Here is a 26,231-nt window from a genome sequence, read left to right on the forward strand (position 1 = left end):
TGGCTAGAGATCAGACCTACACTTTGCTATAGCGAAAAGAATTTTCTGCTTATTTAACAGGTGGCTGACAAAATGAGAAATGTTGGTGTCCGCACATTAGAGACTTCTTACAGCCACAGTTCCTCAGTTACAAGTTATTACACAAGGATAGAGCTTCAATGCAAAACAGGAGTAAACTGTTACTGTTTGAACTTGACAGCATTTTGTGCTGACTACAAGGCTTTAGAAAGTACTCTAAGGATTGTGAATGCTGAAAATGAGCTTACTAAATTATTGTCCTGGAGAATGTGCTTTTTTGGTAAAATACATTTTTTCATTGCAACCTTTTTTTTCTTAGAACATCATAAATAATTATCATCAAAACAATAATTGAGAATTACTTTTTTTCTAGAGTTTTACCCAGAGCCTGAAAAGGAGAATATCCTTGAAAAATATATATTATGCCTGTGGAGTGACCTATGAAATAGTATCCAATATACCAAAGGTAAATTACACAATATTTCTCTGGCAAATTCACTGAAAATAACAGAATAACTATTGTAGTAGGTGGTACTGATTGCAAAGTAAATATCCTACTTTGTTGATATGAGGCAACTTGCCAAAGTACATATCCTGCTGTTCAATGGTGAGGTTGTTTTTACCTTAAACAGTAGAAAACTGTGGGGATTTTATTTTCTCTTTTTCTGTGTAAACTGAGTTCTTGTAGTAGAGCTAGTTTTGAAATTGTATTAGCTGCTTCAGGGAGAATAAAGAGGCTACTCAGGGATATTCAGGTCAGTGAAAACAATATAGCTGGGAAAATTAGTTCAACGGGAATATAAACTATATACTTTACATCAAAAACTTGTACAAACTGAAAATGTGCTCTAACAGATTTTAAAGGTAAACTGGACAAAAGAAAGTAAATAGTTTTGTCACCATGTAATTCTCACTTTTGTGTGGTATTACTTTCACTTTAAACTCTAGGAAAATCACACAGACTGTCTAAGGTTTGGTAAGGAAGTTGAATTTACTTGCCTAGAACACTGTCATTAGTCAATCTGTAACACAGGAGATTTCAGGTTAGATATGTGTTATTCCTAGAAGTACATAGACTACAATAAATGCTCAAAATTTCTCCTAAGCATGACCTCTTCTTCATTCAGCGTCATTTAACATGTGTTGAAAAGTCCTAGGTTATTGATTATAATTAGGGTTGCTAATTAAGTTAAGGATTATTGATTCAAATTAAAATTTGTGGATCATGGTGGTCTAAATAAGTGAATCAGCACATTAAAAACAGTAGGCTTTAATTTGAAAAACTTAAATACTGTAACTTGCAATTTAGGCTACAGAAGAAATTGAAGATCGTGAGACATTAGCACTGATGGCTGCAAGGAGCGAGAATGAGGGTACATCCGATGGTGAAACTTACATTGAGAAATATACACGTGGTGTGCTGCAAGTGGAGAACATTTTGAGCCTTGAACGACTCAGACAGGTAAGGAAAAGGCACTTCTTACACTTTTTGAACTGAATTATTACAGTCCAAGTAGAGATAATGGGTGGTTTTGTGTTATAAATATTAAATGTTGCTCGGCGGTGGTTTTTTGTTGGTGTGGTTTGTTTGTTTGTTTGTTTGTTTGTTTTAGAGAGAGAACATTGGACAGGTAAATGTGAGACTGAGTTACTTCTGTGAAATACATAATTCCAGCAATGGTAACTGTAGCTGGCAATGGGGAACCTGAACAGGCAAAGGCCAAAGAATGAATTTCAGATACAAATGGTAGTGGTTGTGTATGCAAGCTAAGATTTGTGAATGCAAGCCCTGTTTGCTGTCATTAGGCACACTGAAAAAAAACCTGCTGGCTGAATTGCAGGGCCCAGAGGGTGGTGATCAGCGGTGCGGTGTCTAGCTGGAGGCCAGAAACTAGCAGTGTACCACAAGGGTCAATACTGGGCCCGGTGCAGTTTATCAGTTTTCATTAATGATCTGTATGGAGCGTTCCCTCAGCAAGTTTCCAGATGACATAAACTGGGGGAGCAGTGGATACACCAGAGGGTTGTGCTGCCATCCAGAGGGACCTTGACATGGTGGAGAAGTGGGCTGACAGGAACCTCATGAAGCTCAGCAAGTGCCAAGTCCTGTGCCTGGGGAGGAACAACCCTGGGCAGCAGTCCATGCTGGGGCCACCCAGCTGGAAAGCAGCCCAGCAGAAAGGGACCTGAGGGGTCCTGGTGAACACCGAGTTCAAGGTGAACCAGCAATGTGCCTTTGCAGCAAAGAAGGCTAGTGGTATCGAGCTGCGTTAATCAAGGTATTGCCAGCAGGATGAAGGAGGCGATCCTTCTCCTCTACTTAGTACTGTTGAGGCCATACCGTATACTCTGTCCAGTTCTGGGCTCCCCAGTACGAGAGAGACATGGAGGGAGTCCAGCAAAGGGCCACAGTGATGAAGGGACTGTAGCACCTTTCCAATGAGGAAAGACTGAGAGAGTTGGAACTTTTCAGCCACCGAAGAGTAGGGGTGGGGGTATCTTTTCAATGCATATGAATACCTAAAAGGACTTTTTCAGTGGTGCCCAGCAACAGGACAACAGGCAATGGGCACAAACTGAAGCAAAGAAGGTTCTGTCTGAACCTCAGGAAACAATGCTTTACTGTATGGGTGACTGAGCCATGGAAAACGTTGTGGAGTTTCCCTCCTTGGAGGTATTCAGAAGTCAGTTGGATGTGGTGCTGGGCAAACAGCTCTAGGTGGCCCTGCTTAGCAGGGAAGTTGGCCCAGATAACCTCCATAAGTCCTTTTCAACCTTAACCACCCTGAGATTCTGTGATTCTGTCATATTTGATTGTTTCTCATGAGAAGACCGTGACGTTGTCTATTTCTGATACCAGCCCTATTTTAATGTGATCTTTTCTTCTGTGCAGGCAGTCACAGTCAAAGAGGCGCTCTCCACCAAAGCTAGAAACATCCGCAGAAGCATGAGCACTCCAAATGTCCACAATGTAAGGACCCTTTCTCCTCTGTTAAATAAGTATGAATTGAGTGGTGTCCGTGCGCTGGTGTAATACTTGCACAATGTGATACGGTAATGATTATTCTGAGCTAGGACTAGCCAACCTGTGGAAAAGTTGTCATGAATGAAAGAGTCAGTCATTTAATAGGAATCCCTCCCCACAGCTTTGCATCCTGGAAGAGAGAGGAAGGTTGACAGGGAAGTGGGAGGATTGGTCAGAACTCTTCTAGTTTTGGAAGTAGTTTAGAATGATGGCTGCAATGATTCAGATTACTTTTTTTACTTTTGTATCAAAGTCTGTTTAACTTTTTTGTAGCGTAAGGGATAGTTTACATTTTGTGTGCATTTTATGCATTCTCCTCTCACCTACTCATATAGCACAAATGTAGCTGTCCTTACAAGTAATTTTATCTGAAAAGAGACAACACAGAAGTTTTCAGGACTAAATGATCACACCTCCTTAAGACAAATTTTGTAAATGAAAGGGATGCATTTTGTCATTCTGTCTGTTGGTGTATTGTAGGTATCCTGTAGCCGACTAGATCTTTCTGCCTGTGATGAAGATGATAAGGTATGTAAATGTGAAATTCACTAAAAGAAGTGGTGCACATTCTCAGATTTCTTTCCTCTTCAAAACAACATATATTTAAGATTTTTTTTTAAAAGGGAAACAGTATTTTAACTATATGTTTACATAATATATCTAGAAAACGCTAATTACATCTTACTTGAATAAGATGTAATTATCTTTTGTTGTTCTCTGCTCTTCATATTAGAATGATAGAAATTGAAATTTAAGAAATGTTGAATGAAGCTGGAGCAAAGCTTAATTTATTTTCAATTGAAAGTTAATTAGATTATGAACAATTCATCTATGCGAGACAGAAAATTGTCTTGAAATCAGTAACTTTATATTCCTAAGTATTTAAAAAAAAAAAAAAAGCCTACTTTTGAGTTTAATTTCTCCATGTTTTCCTGTATCAGCATGCATATTTATGTATTTTTGTTTCTTAGGGTTGGTCTGAAAGTCACCTAGATATATCTGACTGTTCTTCCAGTTATCAAGATGTATCATGCTATGGTACTTTACCCAGAGAGTCACCTCGCAAGAGCAAAGATGGCAGTGGTGAGACTGAAGTATATATGTAATAACTATGTTTGTGATTTTTTTTCATTACTGCACTGAACTGAAAATTGAATATCCGTGCTCTTCCTGTTAATTTCTCAGTTCACTTCTATTAAATGCTTTCTCCAGCTTCTTGCTTTAACGGCTAAACATAATCTGGAAATAGGGGAGAAAGGGAAAAACGCATGAGGACATTCAGGAAAGGATAGGAAATTGGGGGTGTCCAAAAAAAAACACAAGAGGAAGACAAAGACAAGCTAGATGTGGATCAAAACAGAAGGAGGAGAGGAAAGGAGAAGCTGCTATTAGTTTATGAATTTGAAAATGAAGAAGCTTCTGTCAAAGTGGGAAGGGTTATTTTGCAGGTTCTTCGCATGATTTTGGATATTTGCTCTTCCATGTCAGCTGTCACAGATTCCTCACTTTCTTTAGGTCAAATTGTAACCTGCTCTTCTTGAGTAGGTGATGTAGGTAGAGACACTGTAGGCAGGTAGCAGCAAAGCAGGATCTGAAAGTTTATTCGTTGCTTCCTTGCCTATAATTTCCTTTTTGATCATCCTAGTTGTGCAGGATTGCTGGCTTGGTTCCAGTGCAGAACTGCAGTGCTGTGAGGAGAGGAGAGGCAAGGCAAATGAAGCAAAAAGCTGTTAGTTTCTGTGTCAGGGATGATTCCCACTTCTTATGACTGAGATGAAAAGGGAAAAACTGGAACTTCAGAGTAGAAGGGGCAGATAATGCTGTTCTCTGCTTTCCTTCTATTTCTAGGCTCCTCAGAGGAACAGAATCTCCCTTTCTAGAGCTCAGCGCTATCTCATGCTTTGAGCAGTGGCTGAATACTAAAATATTGCCATTCTTTGTGTAGCCATCAAATTGCCAAATGCATGGCTTAGCCTTCCATTGTTTTATATTATGCTCTTGCAGTCAAGATGTGAAAAACTGAAATACAATACTTTTGCTTTTCTCCTAGGTGCTGTGTCAGAGAATTCCCATGCTTTAATGGCCAGCCCTTTTAAAGCATTTTCTCCTCAGCCACCAAAGTTTTTCAAACCCTTAATGCCAGTGAAAGAGGAACATAAAAGGAAGACCCCACTTGAAAGCCGACCTCTGCTTAGTCAAGAGGTAATCTTTGAAAAGTACCTTGCTCTAAGTGAAGATCAATTAATTTTGTATACTTGGCTAATTGTTTGCCACGTGTATCTGTTGCAATAGAATATTGTGATTCCCTGTTTAAAATTAATCGGGATGGGCTTTATATGCAGGGGGGTTTTGGTCGTTTATTTTTTACCTCAAGCATTGGTTTTTTTTCACTTCTTGGTAAGTATTCGCCTTTATTAGGGTACTTCTATTTTAAAGTAACAGTAACCTGCTTTTTTTTTTTTTTTTCCATCGGCAAGATGTTGGTGTATTTTTTCACAGATAAAAAGTAATTTTGTGAAACAGTGTTCTCTGGTGGTTAAAAGCCTGACTTTTAATCTTCAACCTAAAACACTGTTGAGAGAAGCACATGATTTTTTCTACCTGTTAACTTGAATTTTGGTATAATATATGGCTATCATGGGTGTTTCACTTCCATCACCTCTTAATGCGTTTCTGCCCTGCATGCATTTAGCGTTGTGGTTTGTGTGATGTGTTGTGTGTCTTAACCTTTGCAGAGCATGCCTTCATCTCAGGCGCATTGCGCTGGCTGTGTTGTGCCTTCAGGAAGCAATGCCAGCAGCATGCCTGTAGAAAGCAATAGCATACATGAGGAAAAGATTGTAAGTTTTGTACCAGTTTCTGTTCTGAGGCCTGGTGGTGGGCTTAGGGCCAGTTGGTGGTGGGCTTAAGGCACTTATGCTCCCGCAGCAGGAAAATAAGGGTTAATGTGGACATAATCACCTGTGATCATAACTGATAGTTATAATGAGTGGTCTCTTGCCTGACTTGTGAATGCGATCCTTAATTGGAAACAACTCTATTGTTGTTCTGTTTTTTTTTAAACTATTCGTGTGTGATTTGTCTTGTGGGGAGGGCGGGAGAGGGGAGGCTTTCATTTTTACAGTGCACAAATGGTTAAGTAAAGTGTGGTTTAGTGAATCATGTCGTTGCCTCTCTAATACACCTTGTGTGTTACCCAGATTTTGTGACTATACCCCAGAGTAAATGGAATGATCCCATTTGGTGTAAGTAACCATGCATTTAGGTGTGGGTACACTATAAAAGCTTCTAATTGCCTGATGTTGGAGTAGTTTCACTAAAATGAGATTGCCGCTCTTAATTAACCTGCAGTCTGTCTTCATCATGATTTAGGTGGAGGGTTTTTATTTTTCTATTTACCTGCCAAATCCTTTTCTCACTGCTGCTTCAGCAAAAGTTGTATCATCATTTCTGCTGTATGAAGGACTTGGTTTTCGGGCTGTGGAACATGGCTGTGAATACTTGCTTTTATCAGAGCTTTAGATTTAATATTCAGAACCTTGAAATTATTTCCCTTATGTATTATGGACGTCTTACTACAAAGTGGGGGATTCTTCATACTCAGTGTTATTTTCATTCCTACCATATAGCCAGGCCATTAGAAAAATTTATTCTGGTTATTTCTAATGCCATTTCGTAGGTTGTTACACCAAAGTCTCCTGAGAGTTCCAGTGTATGCAGTAGAAGTTTGGCTGTTTCCAGGTGGCAGCTGTTTTCTTTTCCATCGTGTTACTTTTCTGTAAGGCAGCATGAGTCAGTGTGTCAGCTGAGTCACAGCCCTAAATGGCACGAAAGTACTTGGGAGACAAAATCTTCCACTGGGTTGAAAAACATAAAACATCCCGTTGAACCTAATCTATTACCAAATTTTCCACAGCAACTTCAGAGCAGTTTTGATCCCTTGAGTTAAAGCAGGGTCCCAGCCCAGACATGCTTTGACTTCACACGAGTCTTTGCCCATGCTGTTTTCCAAAGATAAGCAGAAGCTTTCAGAGCTGGAACCAGGCAACATCCTGCACCAGGCTTTTCCAATTACACTGAAACTAATTCACTGAACACTTTAAATCCACTGCAGCCAAGAGGGCCCTGCAAAGAGCCATTCTTTCGATTCTCAGCTGCTTGCTAATGTCATTGCACTGCCTTCTCTCTTCCCTCAACATAGACTTTTCTTTAGTTGCCTTGTCAGTCAGATCACGGGAACTGATCCATCTAGCTGAAAAACGCTACGCAGAGGTAGTTATATTTCAGCTGGGTCCACTCCCCTGCCTGACTACCGGAGTGGGTACGAGGGAGGCAGGCAAGAACTAGCAACCACGAGTGGGGAGGAGGTTGAAATGACTACCCCAGCTTATGGCGTTGGCTTTATCACCTTATGGCTTCTTGTTGGTTGGTTTGTTTATCTCTTAGGAAGGAAGCCTTTGTAAGGTGTAGGCTTCCCAGGCTACTGTGCATTTTTCAGAGCTGGAACAAGCCTGTGTTGACTAGGCTGGACAATGTATTTCGCACATTTAGATGAATAGTGCTCTCAGAATGAGTTCAGAGATGACCCTTGGGTAGAATCATGCCTCTGCAGGAAAATTTACCAGTCTGCTCCTCTCTGATTGAAAGTGAAGTTTCCGCATTATTAATCAGAACTCTAAATGATTGCTCTAAAGCACAGTGCTTCTTGTTCCTAATTAATAACTGGATGACTGGCGTAGCTTCAGGTGTGATACTCACTTGCATCTTTTACTTTATACTGCATGTAAAAATGCATTAGAAATAACAAAGTGACTAAACAGACAGAAAGCTAGTAATTTCAACTGGATTAATATTTTGCATCTAAGTAAACGTAAGAGTGATATTTGGCCTTTTCCTCATGTTTCTCCAGGATCTTAACTTTTTCTTGAGTAGTCAAAACACATCTGTTGATGGCAGGGGGGGAGGGCTGAAGTGATTAACAGAAAATGTTTTTCTTTAATTGGCCTTAAATAGAGCATTCAACCTGAAACTTCAGGTAGTTCTTCCACATCTGTTAAATACCGCAGCTATTTTAAAGCAGCCTGACACAAGAGCATGTCCTCTGTAAAAAGTGAGTACAGCGAAATATGTTAAGGTCAGGGTAAATGTTTTCATACTCAGTGTATTTCAATAATGTCTGTAATTAATGTTTCTCAGGGTTTTCTTGTCTAGCAAATCCTCCTAGTGGGCAGTGAACTTGATGCTGTGAAAACTGAAGCACCAGTAGTGTAACCACCAAATAAATATTATTGATTTTAAGTGAGTAAAACAGGGACAAACATCTTCAAGGTTACTTGAGAGCTATAATTCAGAAATCTGAAAACTCAGGTACCTTTTAATGAAGAAAAGAAGTGTGTTTGTAACTAAGCAGGTGTACAAAAGCTGCTTTGTGTTGGAGTTCTTGTTTACTTTGCTTCTGTTATTGCTGAATCCTGACTTATCATTTTCTGTCCTTAGTTCTTGCTGGGATGTTCTTACTGTTACCAGTTCTTAAATCTGTTTTTCATTATAGTTTTCTGTTAATTCCCAGAGAGGTGTCACCGTTTCTTTACCAGTTCTTCATGGGTTTTATTCTTTGGTTCTTCCATTAGTCTGAGCAGTACAAGAAAGTTTCCTTCATTTTTCCCCACATCTTAAATCCACAGGAATTTGAAGAACCCTGAAAATGCTTTACTTCTGGAATTTCCCTATCAGGAAGCTCAAGAGGAGCTTTGACAGGCGATATTTCTTGTCCTCACGTGGGGGCACCTTTTGTCCACCACAAGGTGCTATCTCATCACCGCCTGTTTTGCAGTGTTCTTCATAATCCATAATCTAGTAATGAGACTGCATCTCTGTGCCTTAGCTTTTGTATTTCTGATGATAGATAACCCCCAAACCACGCATGACTGGCGATGTGGTTTCTTGTTAGACTTTTCGTACCCAAGTTGGTGATGTCTGTGTCTGTAGAGCCATTTTTCAATTGTCAAGAGACAGTGTCTCTTACACAGACTGATTCTGAGCATGGTCCCTATGTGTCCTAAGACTTTTTTTCAGTCAGAAGAGGAGTATTTCAGGATTCCAGGGAGAAACAGAAAGCTTTGTTAGAAAAATGACTGATTTCAAGTGGAAGTTTAACTAGTATCTACAAGAGGAAACGCTTTGCAAAAATGCTTATCGATTTGGAGTTCTTGTACTGTCTTAAAGCCAGCGTATTTGATAACCACTAGAGTCCGTAATGTTTTGAAAACAACCTTCAAAGTTTTTGATTCTATGCAGAAAATTGCGTGGTAAATGAGAGAGGAAAGAAGAGTAAACAGAATATCTGAGAAAAGGTCCCTCAGAGATGAGTAACATGTATACTCCAGTATGCAAAAAGATGCTCTGCATAATGCTTTAGTGCATGGAAGGGTATTTGTGGTCCCGATAAGAGGGACTAGCTATAGATTTCAAAACTAAAGAACAGAACTTTAAATAATGTAAAACTTTTTTAGAAGTATTATGTAACATTTCATAGCAGTCTCTCTCCTCTTTAGAGAAATAAGTAGTTTCAAAATAAAGTCTTCATCCAAATTCTGTATGAGAGGTAACTCTGAATCAGAGCTGTACAAAGTAGCAACCAAAAGATGCCAAGCCTTTACTTGAGCAAATAGTCTGAAATCTGTTTGGGTTTGTCAGATATGCTTAGATAACTAGAGACATCTTCTTCAGATACTGATTGCCCTGCTAACAGAGATTTAAAAATGATTGAAAATCTTGATTCAGCTTAAGAGGCCATCCTGTACGGATAGCGAGACTGAGTAATATCTACTATGAGTTTTTGGTAGAATGAACACAGTAGAAATGAAAATGAGACCTTGTTACAGATAAGGACTATAGTGAGTAGTGATCGCTTCAAAAACACACAATAAAAGTGAGGTCATTTAGAACATACTTACATTTGTTTGTTTGGTGGGAAGAATGGGGGAAAAAGAAAAATAAACCTCCAGGTTAGGACAGAGGTCTTGTCACATAGGCATGTGTTGCCTAATGCATACGTATGAGGATGTTTTAGTTTATTGCACTACTGAATGGGGCAGGGGAACTGGTCACAAATGAGTTGGAGAAGGCAGAGGTACTTAGTCACTTCGTTACCTCTATGTTAACCTGCGAAACCAGCTTTCAGGAGTCCCAGGCCCCTGAGACCCAAGGGAAAGTCTGGAACAAGGAAGACTCACCCCTGGTGGAGGGCCACCAGTCTGGGGAGAATGTAAACTGCATGTATGTACCCACCACGAGTGCTAGGGGAGCTGGCTGATGTTACTGTGAGGCCACTCTCTATTATCTCTGAATGGTCTTGGTGACTGGGAGAGAGCAGATAGATTCAGCATGCTACAGACCAGTCAGCCTCACTTCCATCTCTGGGAAAGTGATGGAGAAGATCCGCCTGGAAAGCATTTCCAAACACGTGAAGGACAAGAAAGTGTTGGGCAGAGAACACTGGCAGCGTACCAGACATCGCCAGCGGGCTGAGAGAGGTGGTCCTTGCTCTCTGTTCAGAACTGGTGAGGCTGTGTCTGAAATACCGTGTCCAGTTCTGGGCCCTGCAGTACAAGGAAGATAACGACTTACTGAAGTGAGTGTGGTGCAGGGCTACAGAGATCACTGGCCGTTTGGAGCATCTGACAGATGAGAGGCTGAGCGAGCTGGAACTCTTCAGCCTGGAGGAGAGAAGGCTCGTGGGGAATCTTAATGCATAAAAAATACCTGATGGGAAGGAGTGAAGTTGGTACAGATTCTTCTCGGTAGTCTGCCAGGTGACAGGACGGGCAATGGGCACAAACTGAAACGTGAGATTCCATCAGAACACAAGAAAACATTTTTTTCACTGTGAGGGTGGTCAAACACTGAAATGGGTTGCACAGAGAGGATGTGGAGTCTCCATCCTTGGAGATGCTCGAAACCCACCTGACTGAACGCCGTACTGGATAGCCTGCTCTAGGTGGCCCAGTTTGAGCAGGGGAGTTGGGCTTAATGATCTCCAGCTGCCTTCCAGCCTAAACGGTTCTGAGATTTCTCTGATACAAGCAAACTGAACAAACCTGTTTGCCATCCATGCATTTCAAGTTTTGTTATACTGTTATTTGAACAGAAGAGAGATGTCATACAGACTGTCTGCAATGTTCAGAGCTTAGATTCAACAGTGGCAAGCAGTGTGTAAATATCTTGGTATGTTTTGTCTTACAGAAATAGATTTTTTTCTGGGTTCTCAGACTGCAAAATAACGTATCATAAAGCCTGGAAGTGAAAATTGAAGGGAAGTTAGAAGTTTTACTGAAAGAGTGTTGTAGCATGGATTCTTTTTCTGTATGTCAAGACAAGTTGCTTTATGAATCTCCAACTTTCTTTCCTCATCTGTAAAATATTTTAAATATTTGCCTAAGTTAAAGAATATTAAGAACAGTTGTTACAGTCAATGGAGCTTTTGGATTCAGAAGTGTAAACAGCACCGAGAATAGCCAATCGGTGTATAATGCAGCGTTAAAGGCAGAGGGGCATGATCCAGTTTTTCTTCCCTCTGATAAAACTTTAAGGAGAAGGACGGAAGAGATCAGCAAGTCAATTTGAAGCTGCTGTTGTAGTCCTCATGCAAACTGAAACAACTTCAGGCAGTACCCCTGAGATAATTGCTAAATCACAAGCTAATTTTGGGTTGTCTTTAATTGCATGCTCAAAACAAGATTGGTAGTTAGAGGTCATGTCTTCCTTGGGTCTGAAAGCTCGTATGGTTTGTCCAGGTAAGACAGTTGGCCTAGTAAAAAGGTATTGCCTTTACCTGCAGGCCTCATCTTGCTTGTGCTGTTAGATCATCACAGGTATAACAAAATGCCATACATGAAATGGTACAATGTGAGGTCTGAAGTTTGTACAAATTATGGGTTTGTGTAAGTAGAGACATTTATATATATTGGATCTAGTACTGTATTAGAGGTAGCCTCAGCAGGCTATGAAGTGACTTCAAGTACAAAAGAACAGATGATATTTAAATATAACATTGTACAGGTCAAGAGAATGGTATTTAGTGAAATCATGTTGAAATACTTTGCCTTGGTTACTAGGAAATAGGAAACCTTCTCAAGAGTATTTTTATCCTAAGTATATTGGTGGTTCTCAGTGCATCGGTCATCTGGTTACAGATGGCACATTTTGTGCCTTTCCTTTTCCAGTGATGATTCATGGCAGGTTTCTGAAAGAGTGGAACTACTTTAGTTGTCACGCAGGATCTGCCTTTGGGACTTGCATTGATCAATATTTTAAATCCATAATATAGATAAAGAAAGACAGAAATAATAGATGCTTGAGTTCCTCTAAACTTAAATTGTGTCAATGGTTTTTACTGTCCTGGAAATTTTTCTGTTGTGAATTTGCCATAAACAAACCATTTTATAATGTGTGTGTACGTAGATACACGTGTATATTTATATATATATACATATGTACATATATACATGTGTTTATATGAAAAATTCAGTGCTTAAAAAGTGTTCATGTGGAGTTGTGCCTGCAGTATTTTATGCTGGGGAGGCTAGTGCAGCCATATTGCTGGGGTATTCCTCAGATGCATCTTGACAAAGTCCTCAACCCTTCATTCTCAGCTTCAAATGGCCTCCATGAAAGCCACGTTTGTGGTCCAGTTACAGTGCGTCACCACTCTTTACCAAAGTGAAACTTGGGGAGCTACCTCCAAATTTTATCAGGCTAACTGGTGTCAGTCATTCCCCTCAAAACATGTACATGTATGCATATAAGTGCTTTCTTGAAGATTCTCTGGAATATTTGATTCTTTTGCCTTTGTTTTCAAGCATCATGAATGTGTTCAGATGCGATAGCTAGGGGTAAGCAACATTATGTAGTCCTGCTGGAAACAGATTAATAGGAAATCCTATTGTGCAGGATAGTTGTTAATAATCAGTATTGCAGCAGAGACCCTTTAAGGCCTCTTCTGTTCCTATGTATCTGTCTATCTTGTTGTATGGTCAAGTAGTTCTAGTGAATACCTTCAGTAGGTTTAGTCGGTCTAAATTATGGGAAGACTTTTTGCAATACTTGGCTTTCAAAAACAGAATATGATGAAAATGTGTGAATAACTTTTTCATGTTGTAAGCTTTCTTTGTGCCAAACCTTATTGCTTTATATTTTCTGGACTATTTAGAACTAATCTTTATTTTCTAAAAATTTTAAGAGCTCAGTTAATGGAGACCGGGTATGTTGCCAGCAGTTCTTTTCAGTGGGGTCTTCCATCCTTCAGCAGAGGAGTACTAAACATGTATATTTCTCCATGCTTAGAAGGGAAAAATCAAGTGAGGTTGATTTTCTTGAAAAAGTTTACTGTCGTAGGATGCTAATCCCACTCAACTCTCTTCTTTTGCAGGACTCTGAGGAGGAAGACAGTGAGTTGGAGGCCATTAATAAGAAGCTGATAAGTCCACAAAATTTTAAAAATTTCCGACCTTATGTACCAGAGGAATTTGCTGACTTCAGTGTTTACAATGCTAGCCTGGAAAACAGGGAATGGTTTTCTTCTAAATCAGACTTCATGAGTTCACATGTTCTTGAGAAAGAGGTATCCCGCAGCCCCACCACTAGCAGTATTACTAGTGGCTACTTTTCCCACAGTGCCTCTAACGCTACTCTGTCTGACATGCTTGTTCCCTGTAGTGATAGCACAGACCAGCTAGCCAGTCACGTGAAGGATCTGGACTCTAATGACTCTTCAGGACCACCTCTTGCACATGATTTAAGATCTTCCTTGAACAAGGAGTTTCGAGAGTCAGAAAAGGAGTTAGCGAGAGAAAAGTTACCTATATTACCACTGAAAGAAAACAGTGCCTTAACAGAACAAGTCCCACTGTCCCTCAATGCCACTGACAGAGACTCTCAGCATTTACCCAGAGCTGGATCGTTTTCAGCTTTAAGCTCCTCCGATGGCAAAAATGCCTGTCGTACAGTTGAATTTTCAGCGCGTGAAGCAACGGTTGAGCACACAATGGACATTGTTGAAGATCATTCATTTACAGAGTTTATGGGCGTCGAAGACGGAAAGGACTTTGACCATTCGACAGCCCCACAGTCCTGTTCCCTAGCGTCCTCCAATGGAGTGAGTGCCTCGGAGCTGTCCCAAGGAACTGACGAGGAGCAGGGCACGTGTGCGGGCCAGCTGGGCTCTGCAAACACCGGGGAACGGCCTTTGTGTTCTGTGTTAGTAAAAGAGACTTTGGACGATGAGACTTACCCTGATACTTCCACAGATGACTTCAGCGGGAAGGACCACTTGGATGGGTCCGACTGTGAAGAGAGTGCTTCTGCAGATCACGCCCGCGTCTTGCCCAGCTGGGTGGCCGTGGGTGAGCAGGTCTGTGTTGGAAGTAACAAGATGGGCACGGTGAGATATGTTGGAACGGTGGATTTCTCAGCTGGAATCTGGGTTGGAGTTGAGCTGAATGTTCAGCTGGGTAAGCCTGAATATGCTCTTGGTTATCTGTGCAGTTAGCGTGATCTATTTTTAGGTTGCATTACAACCACGTGCAGTCCAGTTCCATAATAGCTTGGCATCTGACATGCAGAATTCTGGGCTTTCTGTTTATAAAGATGTTTTGATAAGGATTGATTTTCAGATGTCTTACAGCCTTGTTCTTCTTGCTAGATGCAAAATAATGCTTTGCATGTTGTGGTAGTTCCCATCATACCTGTCTGCTTTTATAGATCAGAAAAACAAGCAACGCCTAAAATTGGCAGATGTTTTTCTATCAATGTGCATGTTTATGGGCAGTGCTAACAATGGGCTTGTCAAATAGGTTTGCTGCCTGTAGCTTTCAGAGTAGTTGTTTTTTTTCCCCCTGGGCAAAAACTTGATTATAGAGTACAAGTTTCCTTTAACTTTAACTTGATGGGGTCTGGAAAAAAATCAGTGTTCTGTAAATGTTAAGAGATTCCTGCAGAAAATACCTTCAGATCCTCAGATAGTATTTTTAGCAGTTTAATAGCTACTAGCACTTACACTAGAAGTTTCTCTGTCAGATAAGTTTTAAGCTTTACAAGCAATTGGTTTTGAGGAACATTTATTTTCTAAAATGAACAAATGTTTACCTTTTTAAACTGTTAGTTAAAGTAATATTTTAGGTAAAGTCACCTTTTTGGTCACAGTTCAAGCCCTCCTTTCCAGGCTTTGTTCACACTAGTGCTTGGTGTCTGTATGGTTTTAGCACTCTCAGCTAAAAATCTTGGCTGTTTCACAGACAGCCAAAAACATTCGCACTTCAATGCTACAATTATATTTGCTAAGGAAAATTCTGGTGATTAATTCTGTGCATTTATTTTCATCAAAGGGAAGCACGACGGAACTGTAAAAGGTAAAGAGTACTTCCACTGCAAGCCACGACACGGTGTGTTTGTTCGTCCCGGACGCCTCAGTAAAGCACCAGCTTCCACAAGGAAATGGAGTAGCACTTCGCGGTCTCAGGCATCCTCCACTGTAGAGAAACGGAGAAGTTCTGTGCTTCAAGGCTCATCATCCACGTCTAAAACAGAAGTCCTCTGTCATTCAGGAGACGCAGCGGCTTCTGCTTTTTCTAGGAAACAGGAAAACAGGAAATCATGGATTAACTAAACAGCAGTATTTTTGCACTTACTACACGCGTCACTGTGTAGAAAACTTTATGGATTTTTGAAGCTATTGTACATTTTAATCTGTCCATACAGAATGTGTATTCTCCAGAGTCCTTGACTGAATTCTCTAATTTTTTATAAATAATATATATATATATATATTATATATATGAATGTGTATCTATAGTTTATCTGCCAGTGGACAGATACGGCTGCACACTAAAATACAGTTAAAGCTGATCTGTAGATAACTGAGGTACTGGACTATTTGTTACGCAACAACTTGGGAGATATATTTTAAACAACAAAAAAAATATTTTATTGTGGAAAAACAGGATGTAAATCCGTATTCGGAAAAAAAACCTACGGTTTGCTGTTCTTCATTACCAAAGAACTTGTTTTAGATTGACACATTTGCTGTTTATATCTTTCTATTGTAAATGTTTTAACGGAAAACGTGGTGCCATGTTTCTTTTAGTCACTGGGCACCGTGCAGCCTTATGTTCTGTGTTTAAGCACACTGAAATATCCAACTGCTTCATAATTTTTTTTTGTCTTCCTAGAGGCCTGCCACTGTGCTGACTTGGCATTGTACTGAAGTGACTAACAATGCCTGAAGCTCAAAGTCTGGTGTTTCATGTGTTAACATAAGCCAGCCGGGCAGTTCGACTGCAGAAACAGTATTACTGCAAGGGTGTGAGAGGACAACATTTGGGGTTTTGTTTTTGTTTTTTAGGGGCTTGTGGGGGAAACAGGGAAACAAAGAAGCAGTAGATGGATCGTGACTGCAAACTTTGCACTTGTTACTTGCTGGTTATTATCAAGATGAAATAGAAACTGCTAAAGTAATTTTAATCTGTAAAGTTTATTTTAATAATGGGAATGATGGAGGGATTTATGTCTGGTGCTCATGAATTCCTAAGAATGTTGTTCCACGTGTAGATACTGTAGATGCCTGTACAAGTGTTCTGGATGTTTGTAAAGTAACATGGTAAAAAATGAGTGAAGTGAATGGCCTGCTGTATCTGTTCTTTGTTCTTAGCAAGTGAGTGATTGCGATACCTGGGACCTTACTGAAAAGCTGCTGTTCTTTCTTTGATTGTTGTGTACAGTAAGCGGACTCTAGTGTTTTACTATTTACTGTAAAGAACTGTAATTTATATACTGCCATACTGTATTTAATTGGTACAGACGTATTGTGTGTTAGAATACAGACTGTTTACTTGGGATTTTAAAAAGATGTTTGACTTGTATTTGATACAATTAGGTTTCATGATCACATAGCAAGCTTAATGCTGATACCAGTTGATGGTGCTCAGATGCAGAATACTCTGTACAAATGGTGAAGGACTGCAACTGGGGTGGAACACGGGGTGGCGTTAACCTGTTTTAACTGCTTCCTGCAGCACAAGATGGGAACAGCCCACGTGGATACACGTTCCTCGCCTGCTGCTTTCCCTTCCCTTCACTCCAAGGGGGAGCAGAGCTGGGTAACTCCTGCCAGGCAACAGCATGGGCGCTAAAAGCGGGTGTGGGCCAAGGGGAGACTGGACAGGTTCCTGGAAGGCAGGCTCCTTACTCAGTCCGTACGTCCCTCATCTGAGCAGAACGCGGTTGGCAGCTGGGAGGGCGGTGGGCCGGGGGGACGGGTGAAATTCAGTGTGCTTGCCCTTGACATAACTTCTGGCAGCTCTGAGACAGGATTCTTACATGCTTGTGTTAATCCGTTTTGGCGGAATGAAGACCTTTACAGAACACTTCATACTCATGGTGTCTGGCTGCTCTTGCTGCGTAAACAACGACTCTTGCTGAAGGAAATTACCAAAATAGAAAAAACTTCTTTATGCAGAAGTATTTATCAGGCACAGATGATCCTAGAACACTGCCAAGTATCTTGAAGTTAATTTTAGATGCCACTTAACCTTTTTATAAAGCTTTTTAAAAAAATGTGTGCATATGCATGCACACTTGCATAAATATTTGTCCTAGGCCACTACAAACAATTTTGAAAGTTAATGTAGCCATTTTATTATGGCAAAGATGCAGAATTTATACCAGGTTAGCATCAGCTGAACTAGGCTGTGCCTTGTTTTCAACCTTTAAGAATACAGAGTACACGATTGCTTAAGGAACACTGAAATAATTGTACTTCCTGGAGTATACAATGTACAAATGCCAGAAAAACATAAAGAAGCCAACCTGTTTGCAAGTTGTATGCATTTGGCATAACCTACACTATCACGATGTTTACTTTTTGTAAAGTTGGCACATTAACACGTCCTGCCCGAGGTTAATTTAAAGTTAGAAGAAAAGTGTCTGATGAGTGCTGGGACGAAATGTGAAAAGGCAGGCCTTCTGGCTGATGCTGTGCTACGTAAACAGAAGCAGGTTTTCCGTTCCTCAGGTCAGAGAAGCAGTTTGCTGTCCTGAACTTTGTAACCAGTGGAAGAATGCCATGGTGAGCCTCCAACTGCAAATTGTTTCTCATTGTTTTTAAATACTATCTTAACCAGCATCTAAAACACGCTGCCTAATAAGCAGGACGTACAATCCATTCTAAGACCTGGAGTTAAAAAAAACAAACCAAGCCCAATCATAATGCCAAATAGCAAACGACAGTGCCAGTCTGTCATTTGTCTGAGCTGCCAGCGCAAACCTGTCAGCTCAGTGGTTTGGCTACTCCAAATAAAATTGTGTAATTTTAATCGGCAGGATAGTTACAATGCTAAATTAGATCAGTGGCCTTCTATCTTGTTTTCTGAATTTATTAGCTTTTTTCCCAGGCTTACAACCCTTTATGAAGATTCAGCCAGAGCTCTCAGGGAACCGAAACAGCTGGCTCCCTCCAGCGAGCAGAAGTACGGCCTTCAGCCGGTGCTTCTAGTGTCCCCAAAACTCCCCCACAAAAGGCTCCCTTTGTATCTGCAGCCAAAGGCAGAGTACGAAACGCTGTCACACCAGTAAGGAGCAGTGCCATGGAGCAGCGTAGTGGAGGAAAGGTAAGTTGTGATCCTGCAGGAGCAACCTGCCCTGTCCTGACCCGCTGCCTGCCCCTTGCTGGTGTCCCCCTTTCCCTCTGGCAGCGTTCCTAGCCCCGTACAGGCCAGGGCAGAGGCCAAAGCTGCTCCCTGGCCACTTCTGCAGCGTGGTGGTACTTGTGGAGGGCTTCCTCAGGTGTGGGGATGCGTGTAAGGAAACCCTTGAGCTGCTGATGGTACAAAATTCACAGGGGAACAGAATCACAGAAGTTTCCCGAGTTGGAAGGGACCCGCAAGGATCATCGAGTCCAACCCTGGCTCCACACGGGTCTACCCCAAAATTCAGACCAGATGACCGAGAGCGCAGTCCAAACGCCTCTTAATAACGCCTGAAATCTCAGACGGGTCGACAAGGACTGAAGGGGTGTGAAGTCGCTGGGGAAGGGCGGGCGAGGCTGGGTGAAAGCAGCTGCTGTGACTCGTTCCCGTGGAAAACCAAGCTAAAACCAGCTTTCCTCACAAAAACCACCAAGCCGAGCCGGGGCTGCCCGCATGCCCCCGCGCGTCCCGGTGCGACCCGCGTGGGGCCGCCCCTTCCCTGCCCGGGGCTGGAGGCGGGGCGGGGCGGGGCGGGCCGGGGACGTGCGGGGCCGCACGGCGGGGCCGGGGCCGGGCCCAGCGCCTCAGCGAGGGCCGGGGCCGGTACCGGGGGTGCCGGGGCTGCTCTGCCGCTGCCTCATGAAGCGGGGCGAGCGGCCGCGCGGCGGGCTGTGAGCGTAAGGCGCCGGGCACGGTGAGTGCCGCTGCGGTGCGCTGTGTCACGGAGGCGTCCGAGGGCGCAGCGGGCCCGGAGCGGGGCCGGGCCGCCCGGGGTGCAGCTGGAGGCAGCGCTGAGCCGGAGGGGGCAGCCCCTTCTGGGCTTGGGGCGTCTGTTCTGCGGGGCGGGGGGGACCTGGAGGTGCTGCGGGAGCCCTACCGCCAGGAGGGACGGGCAGCAGAGCTGCCGAACGTCGCGGGAAAAAATAATAACACGAGTAGCGTTTGTACCCTGCTCTTCACGGAGAAGCCCTTACGGAGAATCACAGCAGCATGCTCCCTGAGTGGCCCGCCCGTGTTGCCTTAATTTCTTCCCAGATAAAGCGCTCGCAAGTGACGCCGATGAGTCTCTTCCAGTTTGCCAGCAGAAGGTTGGTCTCCCAAGTGTCCTGTGGTCTTCTTGCAAAGAAACAGCAGCTTTGCTTGGAAATGGCTCGGCCTAGTTCAAGTAAGATTCGTGTTTGTTTGCCTCGGTTTCCTGAACAGATGCAAAAGCTTGATTTAAAACTCTAGAAAGTTTCATGTAATAGACAAAGCCTGCAGTTTAATTCCAAATGGCCAGAAGAGTGTGGGGCTAATTTGGTTTTGGGCTGCTAAGGTTTATCTTCTGTGCCTACAGACTGTATAGCTGCAAACCCCTCACACAGCTGCAGTCAGCGTGGTTGCCTTTGACATATTTATATTTAATATTTATAATTTATGCCCACAAATGTATGCTACTTTATTGCATTTCCTTTTCATACCCCTGATGGGCAATAAAACTCAGCCCTCGTTTCTTTGTACAAGAATTATGGAGGGCCTCGAGCACGGGCAGCAGCTCAGGGGCAGGGTGTTGGGTAACCTCAGAAGCCTTGTTTAGCCTAGTAGTAAAAAAAATAATTACTATATATATTTTTAAACCTGAAGACGTGCCTTAACTTGAAATAACGCCACGCACCAGGGCAGGTTGGGGCTGACCTGCTGGAGAGCAGCTTTGCAGAAAAGGGCCTGAGGGTCCTGGCGGACACCAAGGAGACCAGGAGCTGGTGAGGAGCCCTGGTGGCCAAGGAGGCACACAGCCTCCTGGGCTGAGTTTGGCAGGTGGAGGGAGGTGATCCGACCCGACCACTGAGCTGGGAACTAGGTTACCTTGATTTCGAAGGTAGTACTTTGTAACTAACCGTATTTTTGGCATCTCAGGATTTTACCTTGTGCTGAAGAAGCAAACTGTCCCTGCGTGGCAGTGGCAGCTGTTATTGTGGTAGCATCTAGCCTAGGGTTTTAGTTTAAGGCTTCTGTCTTTCCAACACTCAGTATATCCCTGGTTCGATACATGTTGCCCTACTGGGTTTGCTCATGTATTTTTGAGGGTCTCCAAGAAATGCCCGTCAAATTCCAATATACAGAAACTCAGAAAAAAATAGTATTTGGAAATTAGAGTCCCGGCAGGTGTATGCAGAAGCCATTTCTGTATGATTGTTGCCAACGCTGTATGGCCTATTTTGTAAAATGCAAGTGCTTGAACAGCTGTTCATCCTTCTCCCCCATGTCCAGATATGGCTGACTTTCGAGAAGTCTTTGCCAAAGCAAAGCATATAGCCATAATTACAGGAGCTGGCGTTAGTGCTGAGAGTGGAGTTCCTACCTTCAGAGGAGCTGGAGGTTTCTGGAGAAAGTGGCAAGCACAGGTACGTACTCACGGCACGTGTCTGCACAGCTGTGTTTTTCCATCAGTTTTTCCATGTGGGTGTGAAGAGTCAGAAGAAGCTAAAAGTGTTTTTCTGTGGTTTGGTTTATCAGCCATTTGGGAAAAATGAAGTTTTTGCAGACAGCTCTGGGTCTTTCTACTGTCCTTGTTTTCTTGCCGCCTTGCAGCTTAGCTGTTTGCTCTTGTTTGGACACCTCACTGTTTTCCTGCCTCATGGGGCCCTTCCTGATTTAAAATCTTAAGAAACTTCTACAAAAATAATAATGGGCAGTACCAAAGATACCAACTAGTTTTCTTTTAATGGTGGTTTTAGATTTTACAGGCACATTAAAGAGATGTTAGGCTTGTAATTTGGCTTGTGCTAGATTTAAACTAAAGCAGAAAAGAAATTGCTAGCACAGGAGATGCATCCACACAGCGCTGAGTTTTGTGGCTGCTGTGTGAATGAGTTCTGAAAGGCCCACATGGTGCGTGGGGAAACATCTCATCTTCCTTTGTGCTGTACTAACCTCCTCGGGGTTTGGGGGGGCAGCACAGAACAAGGTCCCAGTGTACCGCGTCAAACCCTATGTGATGCCCTCAGTAGAAGTTATCTCCTCTCTTGGTAAGATACCTTGGCTTGTGGTCCTGGTGGGATGCAGCTCACGACCTATATTCCTGTCACTGTGTCCGATTACGAGTAATCTGCGCCTGTCTAGTTCTGCAGGGCACAGCCGAGCTGGCAGGACGCTGCCGGCCTCCGTCTGGGCAGGGGGCTCTTTCGCACCTTCCTTATTGGAACGACTCGTTGCAGGAATTGGCCACTCCGGGCGCTTTTGCACGCAACCCTTCCCGTGTGTGGGAGTTTTACCATTACCGCCGGGAAGTGATGCTGAGTAAGCACCCAAACCCCGCGCATATTGCCATTGCCGAGTGTGAAAAGCGGCTGAGCAAACAAGGAAGGAGCGTCGTGGTCATTACTCAGAACATCGACGAGCTACACAGGAAGGCAGGCTCCAAGCACCTCCTTGAAATTCATGGTAAGGATCAGCTCACCTGCCTGCCACGAGACGGCAAAACTTTGGGGAGAAGGCGGCGCGGGATGACTGCTGGAAACAATGAAACTTGTCTTAACTGCATGCAAGTGGTTGTCGGTTTATTTGTAGTATCACCCTGTTCTCTTTTGGAAGTTGTTTTGGGTGCTTCATAGCCCCCTCTACTTGTCATCGTCCTTTTTAATGGATTCTGACAGCACAGGGGAACTGGTTCTCCTCTCCCACCTGCTCAGGTTTGCCTTACATCCACTTGAATACCTGTGGAGAGTGAAAACTGGCTAAAGCTGCTTCAGAACGGGGAAAAGAGTCTATCGAAGGCTTCAGCTGCGTGGTGGCGGTGGTGCCACAAATAAAAGGCCTCTGGGCAAGAGCAGTCCTGCCAGCTCTGGCACTCTGCCCTCTGCGCTGCCTGCCGCTTGCCTTCTGTCCTGTCCTGTCCTGTCCTTCCCGCCTGTGCTTCTCCTACCCGAGGAGGAGGGGACTGGAAGTGGATGAGATTCCCTCCTTCGCCTCCTGGCACTCCTTCTCTCCTTCCATGTAGTGAGTGGCATCTCTTCTCTCCCTCCTGCTCTCCGGCAGTGACAGAGGACCATGATGCAGTTTGTTTCTTTACAGTTGTGGATGCAATGATAAATCTTGGGGTGTAGTTACATTTTGATTATTCTTATTCTTTACAAAAAGAATCTCCACAGCACTCGTTACTAACTCTACAAAAGTTTAGAGGTATACCTTTTGGGGTTGGGGAGTTTGCACAAAAAAAATGGTGTTAACCAGCATATTATTATTATTACTATTATTATTATTATTATGGACAATGTTTCTCTTTTAAGGGGAAAAACAGTAAGCAGAAATCAACTCCTTTGGTAGTATTTTAAGGAATGATTTTCCTCTCAAACACTGCTACGAGGCCATGTATTACTCTTGTCAAGAGGTAGAACAAGGTGACAACTCATACCTCAGAGGGCCTGCTGCTCTTGTTCGCAGCGGCCTTTCAGGGGGAAAGGGGCTTCTGTCTCTGCTGTGCCAAATCTCTGTGCGTAACTGCGACTCGGCTGTCTCGGGCTGCTAACCAAACGCGTGCGTGTGCACTGTGCACACAGTGCCTCAGTCAGAAGGCTGTCGGGTTGCAACACCTGGTCGTGTGTGAGTTACCCACAAGCCAAACAAAGGCCACCGGGGATAAACATCACCACTTGCTTGTACAGCCACTCCTCAGAGCACTTGTGTGATCCCTGATGTTTCCTCTTTCTGCGTTTCAGGAAGCTTATTTAAAACTCGCTGCACCAACTGTGGAAACGTGACTGCAAATTACAAGAGCCCGATATGCCCAGCACTGGCTGGGAAAGGGTAATACACCTACCTGCCTTGCAAACTTTCTGTGCTTTCTGGTTAGACTGCTGTTCAGCAGAGATGGAGCCCTTGTGGGAGCGTAGAGGAGTTCTAGCCAGCCGCCCCGTTTTCTGTTAGTAGTCGTAATGTTTAAATGTTACACAGCTGTTTTCAAACATGAGTATGCCTTTCGGTAACTGCAGTTAAAGCCCGTGATATAAAGAGAGAGAAGTCCTGTGACTGAGTAATTGTTGATTTTTAGTTAGCACAACATTGTATGTTTTAATTAGAACAGGTTCAGATGGTCTGGAACTCTTGTATTGGTGATTGACATTGTACTCTTTGAGAACGGGTGTTCGCTCCCATCCTCATTGTCTTCCCATATTTCAAATCATACGCTCGTTCCTTGCATCAGGCTGTCATCACTGTAACATATAACAAGATTGTCCTCTTTGCATCTCTTGAGCACCTAGTGGCTCTTGTGCTTCTACGCTTCCATAAGACTCTTATGATTACGGGTCTTGAAATGCAGATGTGTGAAACAAAAAGGAAGGAAAATCAGTTCCCAGGATTTCTTCTTAAGTTGCAGAGCAGTCCTTTGGGCTCCTGCATCCTGTTTCTTTCGCTGTTGAAATTAAAAAAAAAAAGGGGAGGGAGGGGATGACAGGCATATGCTGATAGGCTTGAAGTTTTAGTCCCTTTGCATTTCACCATATCTTTAGATAGCTTCACAAATAGTTGTAGTGCTGTTGTCAGACTTTGAGAAGCTGATTGCAGCTCTGGGACACTTCTGCATAGAAGTCTGCCTGCTCTCTATGTGGTAGGCTAGGGTTGCAGGAGATGTTTAAGTTGACTGAAGTTGCAGATTCCTTGATTAGAGAGTGTGCCTTAAAGAATACCATGTTTTTAGTAATATATGAAGTGCACTCTGTTTGTGTGATTGAATAAATGTTTCAATTTTGTAACCTCAGGGCTCCAGATCCAGAAGTAGAAGATGCTACAATTCCAGTTGAACAGCTTCCTCAGTACGTATCGACCACTTTATTTTTTGCTATTAACTCTTCATACTTAATGCATCTCAAAGGCTTGCAGTACTGTTTGTGTCATTCTGGAAGGACATGAATTCATTTTGTGGGATAAAGAGACACGGGTCTTTGCGCAGAGACAGAGTCTAAATCTAAACCTAATGTCAGAAAGACACCAGACAATAGGAATGGGTGCTGGAAGTTTACCGTGATGCCAAAAGGATTGCTTGTTTGTGTTCTTGAGCATCAAGAACAGAACACACCTGAAGTCATGGGTTTGGTAGTGAGTAGTAGGGGAATCGCAGTAAGAAAGGCAGACGTGTCCAAACAAGAATGAAAACCATTCTGCTGCTGTGCAAATTGAAATGCCCGTGTCAGAAACATCATGCCTTACCTATGTGATTTTTAAACAGGTGTGAGGAAGACGGCTGCAACGGCCTCCTTCGTCCCCACGTTGTGTGGTTTGGTGAAACGCTGGATCCTGACGTCCTCACGGAGGTTGAGAAGGAACTGGACATGTGCGACCTCTGCTTGGTGGTGAGTGCGGGTCTTGTAGCCGAGGCTGGTACCAGCAGGGGGGCCAAGCCCAAGGGTGGCGCTTCCTGGGTACAGGAGATGCCTTTGTGCTTCCCCAGGGGAGCTGTAAGCCCCCGAGGATTATTTTGATGCTCGGTTTTCTTTTAAAAAAAAAAGTTACAAAATGTTGTAAGATGGTAGTTAGCTATTGTTGTGTGCTTTTTTTTTTTTTTTAAACTTTTTTTTACATGCCATGTACGTTTTGTATCACTGACCAAAACGTTTGCTTGGAATATGGAATACTGTGTGCCACTCACCAAATAGTCTCAAGTGATAGAGGGAATGTTTTGTTTTGTGTTCCTGAAAGTAGTCTGCCATTTTGGGCATTACAGCTGTAAAGGGCGGGGGGGGGGGAATTGAATCCCAGAAAACCCAACACACTTCTTTGGGTTGCATCAAACGATTTTTGATTCCTATACCACGTCAAGTAGCTAAATGTGCAGTGGCACTAACTGTAGATCTTTCACTTCATTTCTGTAGGGCTTTCATGTGCTTTAGGGCTTGCTCATGACTTTTTGACGCCCCTGCAGGTGGGAACCTCCTCCGTGGTGTACCCCGCTGCCATGTTCGCCCCTCAGGTGTCCGCCCGAGGAGTGCCAGTTGCAGAGTTCAACACGGAACCCACTCCCGCTACCAACAGGTTCAGGTAAGGCTGCAGTGTTAAAAAAAGAAAAAAAAAAAACTCTAGTTTTTTTTCCCCTGGTATGTGAGAAGGAATATTTTGAATATTTTGCAGCCTGCCCTTTTAACAGCAGCTTCTCCCTTCCAGGTTCCACTTCCCGGGCCCCTGCGGGAGCACGCTGCCGCCGGCGCTGGCCCGGCACCACAGCGAGATCATCGCCTGAGGCTGAGGCGGCGGCGGCGGCGTGAGGGGACGGCGGGTGTCCGTGTGTGCCTGAGGCGACGACGGACGTACAATAAAGGCGGCAGCTGCCCGCGGTCTCCCTCTCTGCTGCGCCAGCGGCCGGGGGGCGGCGGTTGGGTGAGGGCGGGGAGGGCGCTGAGGGGCGGCCGTTGGGCGCGAGGGGGCGGCCGTTGGGCGCTGAGGGGCGGCCGTTGGGCGTGAGGGAAGGGGGCGCG

General features: G+C 43.4%; 2 protein-coding genes across 7 annotated transcripts in view; both read left to right on the plus strand.

The window, feature by feature from the left end:
* Nucleotides 1–16,931, plus strand: part of KIF13A (kinesin family member 13A) — a 126,741-nt gene extending 109,810 nt beyond the window's left edge. For 2 of the 5 annotated variants that reach the window (XM_035549741.2, XM_035549742.2), the window contains 9 exons: nucleotides 392–484; nucleotides 1,328–1,480; nucleotides 2,912–2,989; nucleotides 3,524–3,571; nucleotides 4,015–4,126; nucleotides 5,094–5,245; nucleotides 5,779–5,883; nucleotides 13,473–14,553; nucleotides 15,427–16,931. In XM_035549741.2, coding sequence (XP_035405634.1) covers nucleotides 392–484; nucleotides 1,328–1,480; nucleotides 2,912–2,989; nucleotides 3,524–3,571; nucleotides 4,015–4,126; nucleotides 5,094–5,245; nucleotides 5,779–5,883; nucleotides 13,473–14,553; nucleotides 15,427–15,707 — 2,103 coding nt within the window. In that variant the 3' untranslated portion in view covers nucleotides 15,708–16,931. Of the gene's footprint in view, nucleotides 1–391; nucleotides 485–1,327; nucleotides 1,481–2,911; nucleotides 2,990–3,523; nucleotides 3,572–4,014; nucleotides 4,127–5,093; nucleotides 5,246–5,778; nucleotides 5,884–13,472; nucleotides 14,554–15,426 lie in introns of those variants that run through there. The other 3 variants (XM_035549743.2, XM_035549744.2, XM_050708997.1) reach the window with 2 other exon arrangements.
* A 2,380-nt stretch (nucleotides 16,932–19,311) lies between these two features.
* On the plus strand, nucleotides 19,312–26,086 carry SIRT5 (sirtuin 5). 2 transcript variants are annotated; one of them, XM_035549709.2, is made up of 9 exons: nucleotides 19,312–19,477; nucleotides 19,819–19,948; nucleotides 21,034–21,167; nucleotides 21,981–22,206; nucleotides 23,481–23,568; nucleotides 24,522–24,575; nucleotides 24,989–25,112; nucleotides 25,682–25,797; nucleotides 25,921–26,086. In XM_035549709.2, the coding sequence occupies exons 2-9, from the start codon at nucleotides 19,843–19,845 to the stop codon at nucleotides 25,994–25,996; spliced, it is 924 nt and encodes a 307-aa protein (XP_035405602.1). In that variant the 5' UTR covers nucleotides 19,312–19,477; nucleotides 19,819–19,842; the 3' UTR covers nucleotides 25,997–26,086. The 2 variants fall into 2 exon arrangements, with proteins under 2 accessions (XP_035405602.1, XP_035405601.1); XM_035549708.2 differs by lacking the exon at nucleotides 19,312–19,477 and having other exon boundaries at nucleotides 19,558–19,948.
* The last annotated feature ends 145 nt before the right edge of the window (nucleotides 26,087–26,231 follow it).

The sequence above is a fragment of the Cygnus atratus genome, chromosome 2 (assembly GCF_013377495.2).
Source record: "Cygnus atratus isolate AKBS03 ecotype Queensland, Australia chromosome 2, CAtr_DNAZoo_HiC_assembly, whole genome shotgun sequence".
NCBI classification, from domain to species: domain Eukaryota; kingdom Metazoa; phylum Chordata; class Aves; order Anseriformes; family Anatidae; genus Cygnus; species Cygnus atratus.

Excerpts from the sequence above, each read along its gene's own strand:
- SIRT5 (XM_035549708.2), top strand. The coding sequence starts at position 19,774 with ATGCTCCCTGAGTGGCCCGCCCGTGTTGCCTTAATTTCTTCCCAGATA. Across the intron at positions 22,207-23,480 it reads GCACCTCCTTGAAATTCATG|GAAGCTTATTTAAAACTCGC; the intron begins GTAAGGATCAGC and ends TCTGCGTTTCAG. Across the intron at positions 24,576-24,988 it reads CCAGTTGAACAGCTTCCTCA|GTGTGAGGAAGACGGCTGCA; the intron begins GTACGTATCGAC and ends ATTTTTAAACAG.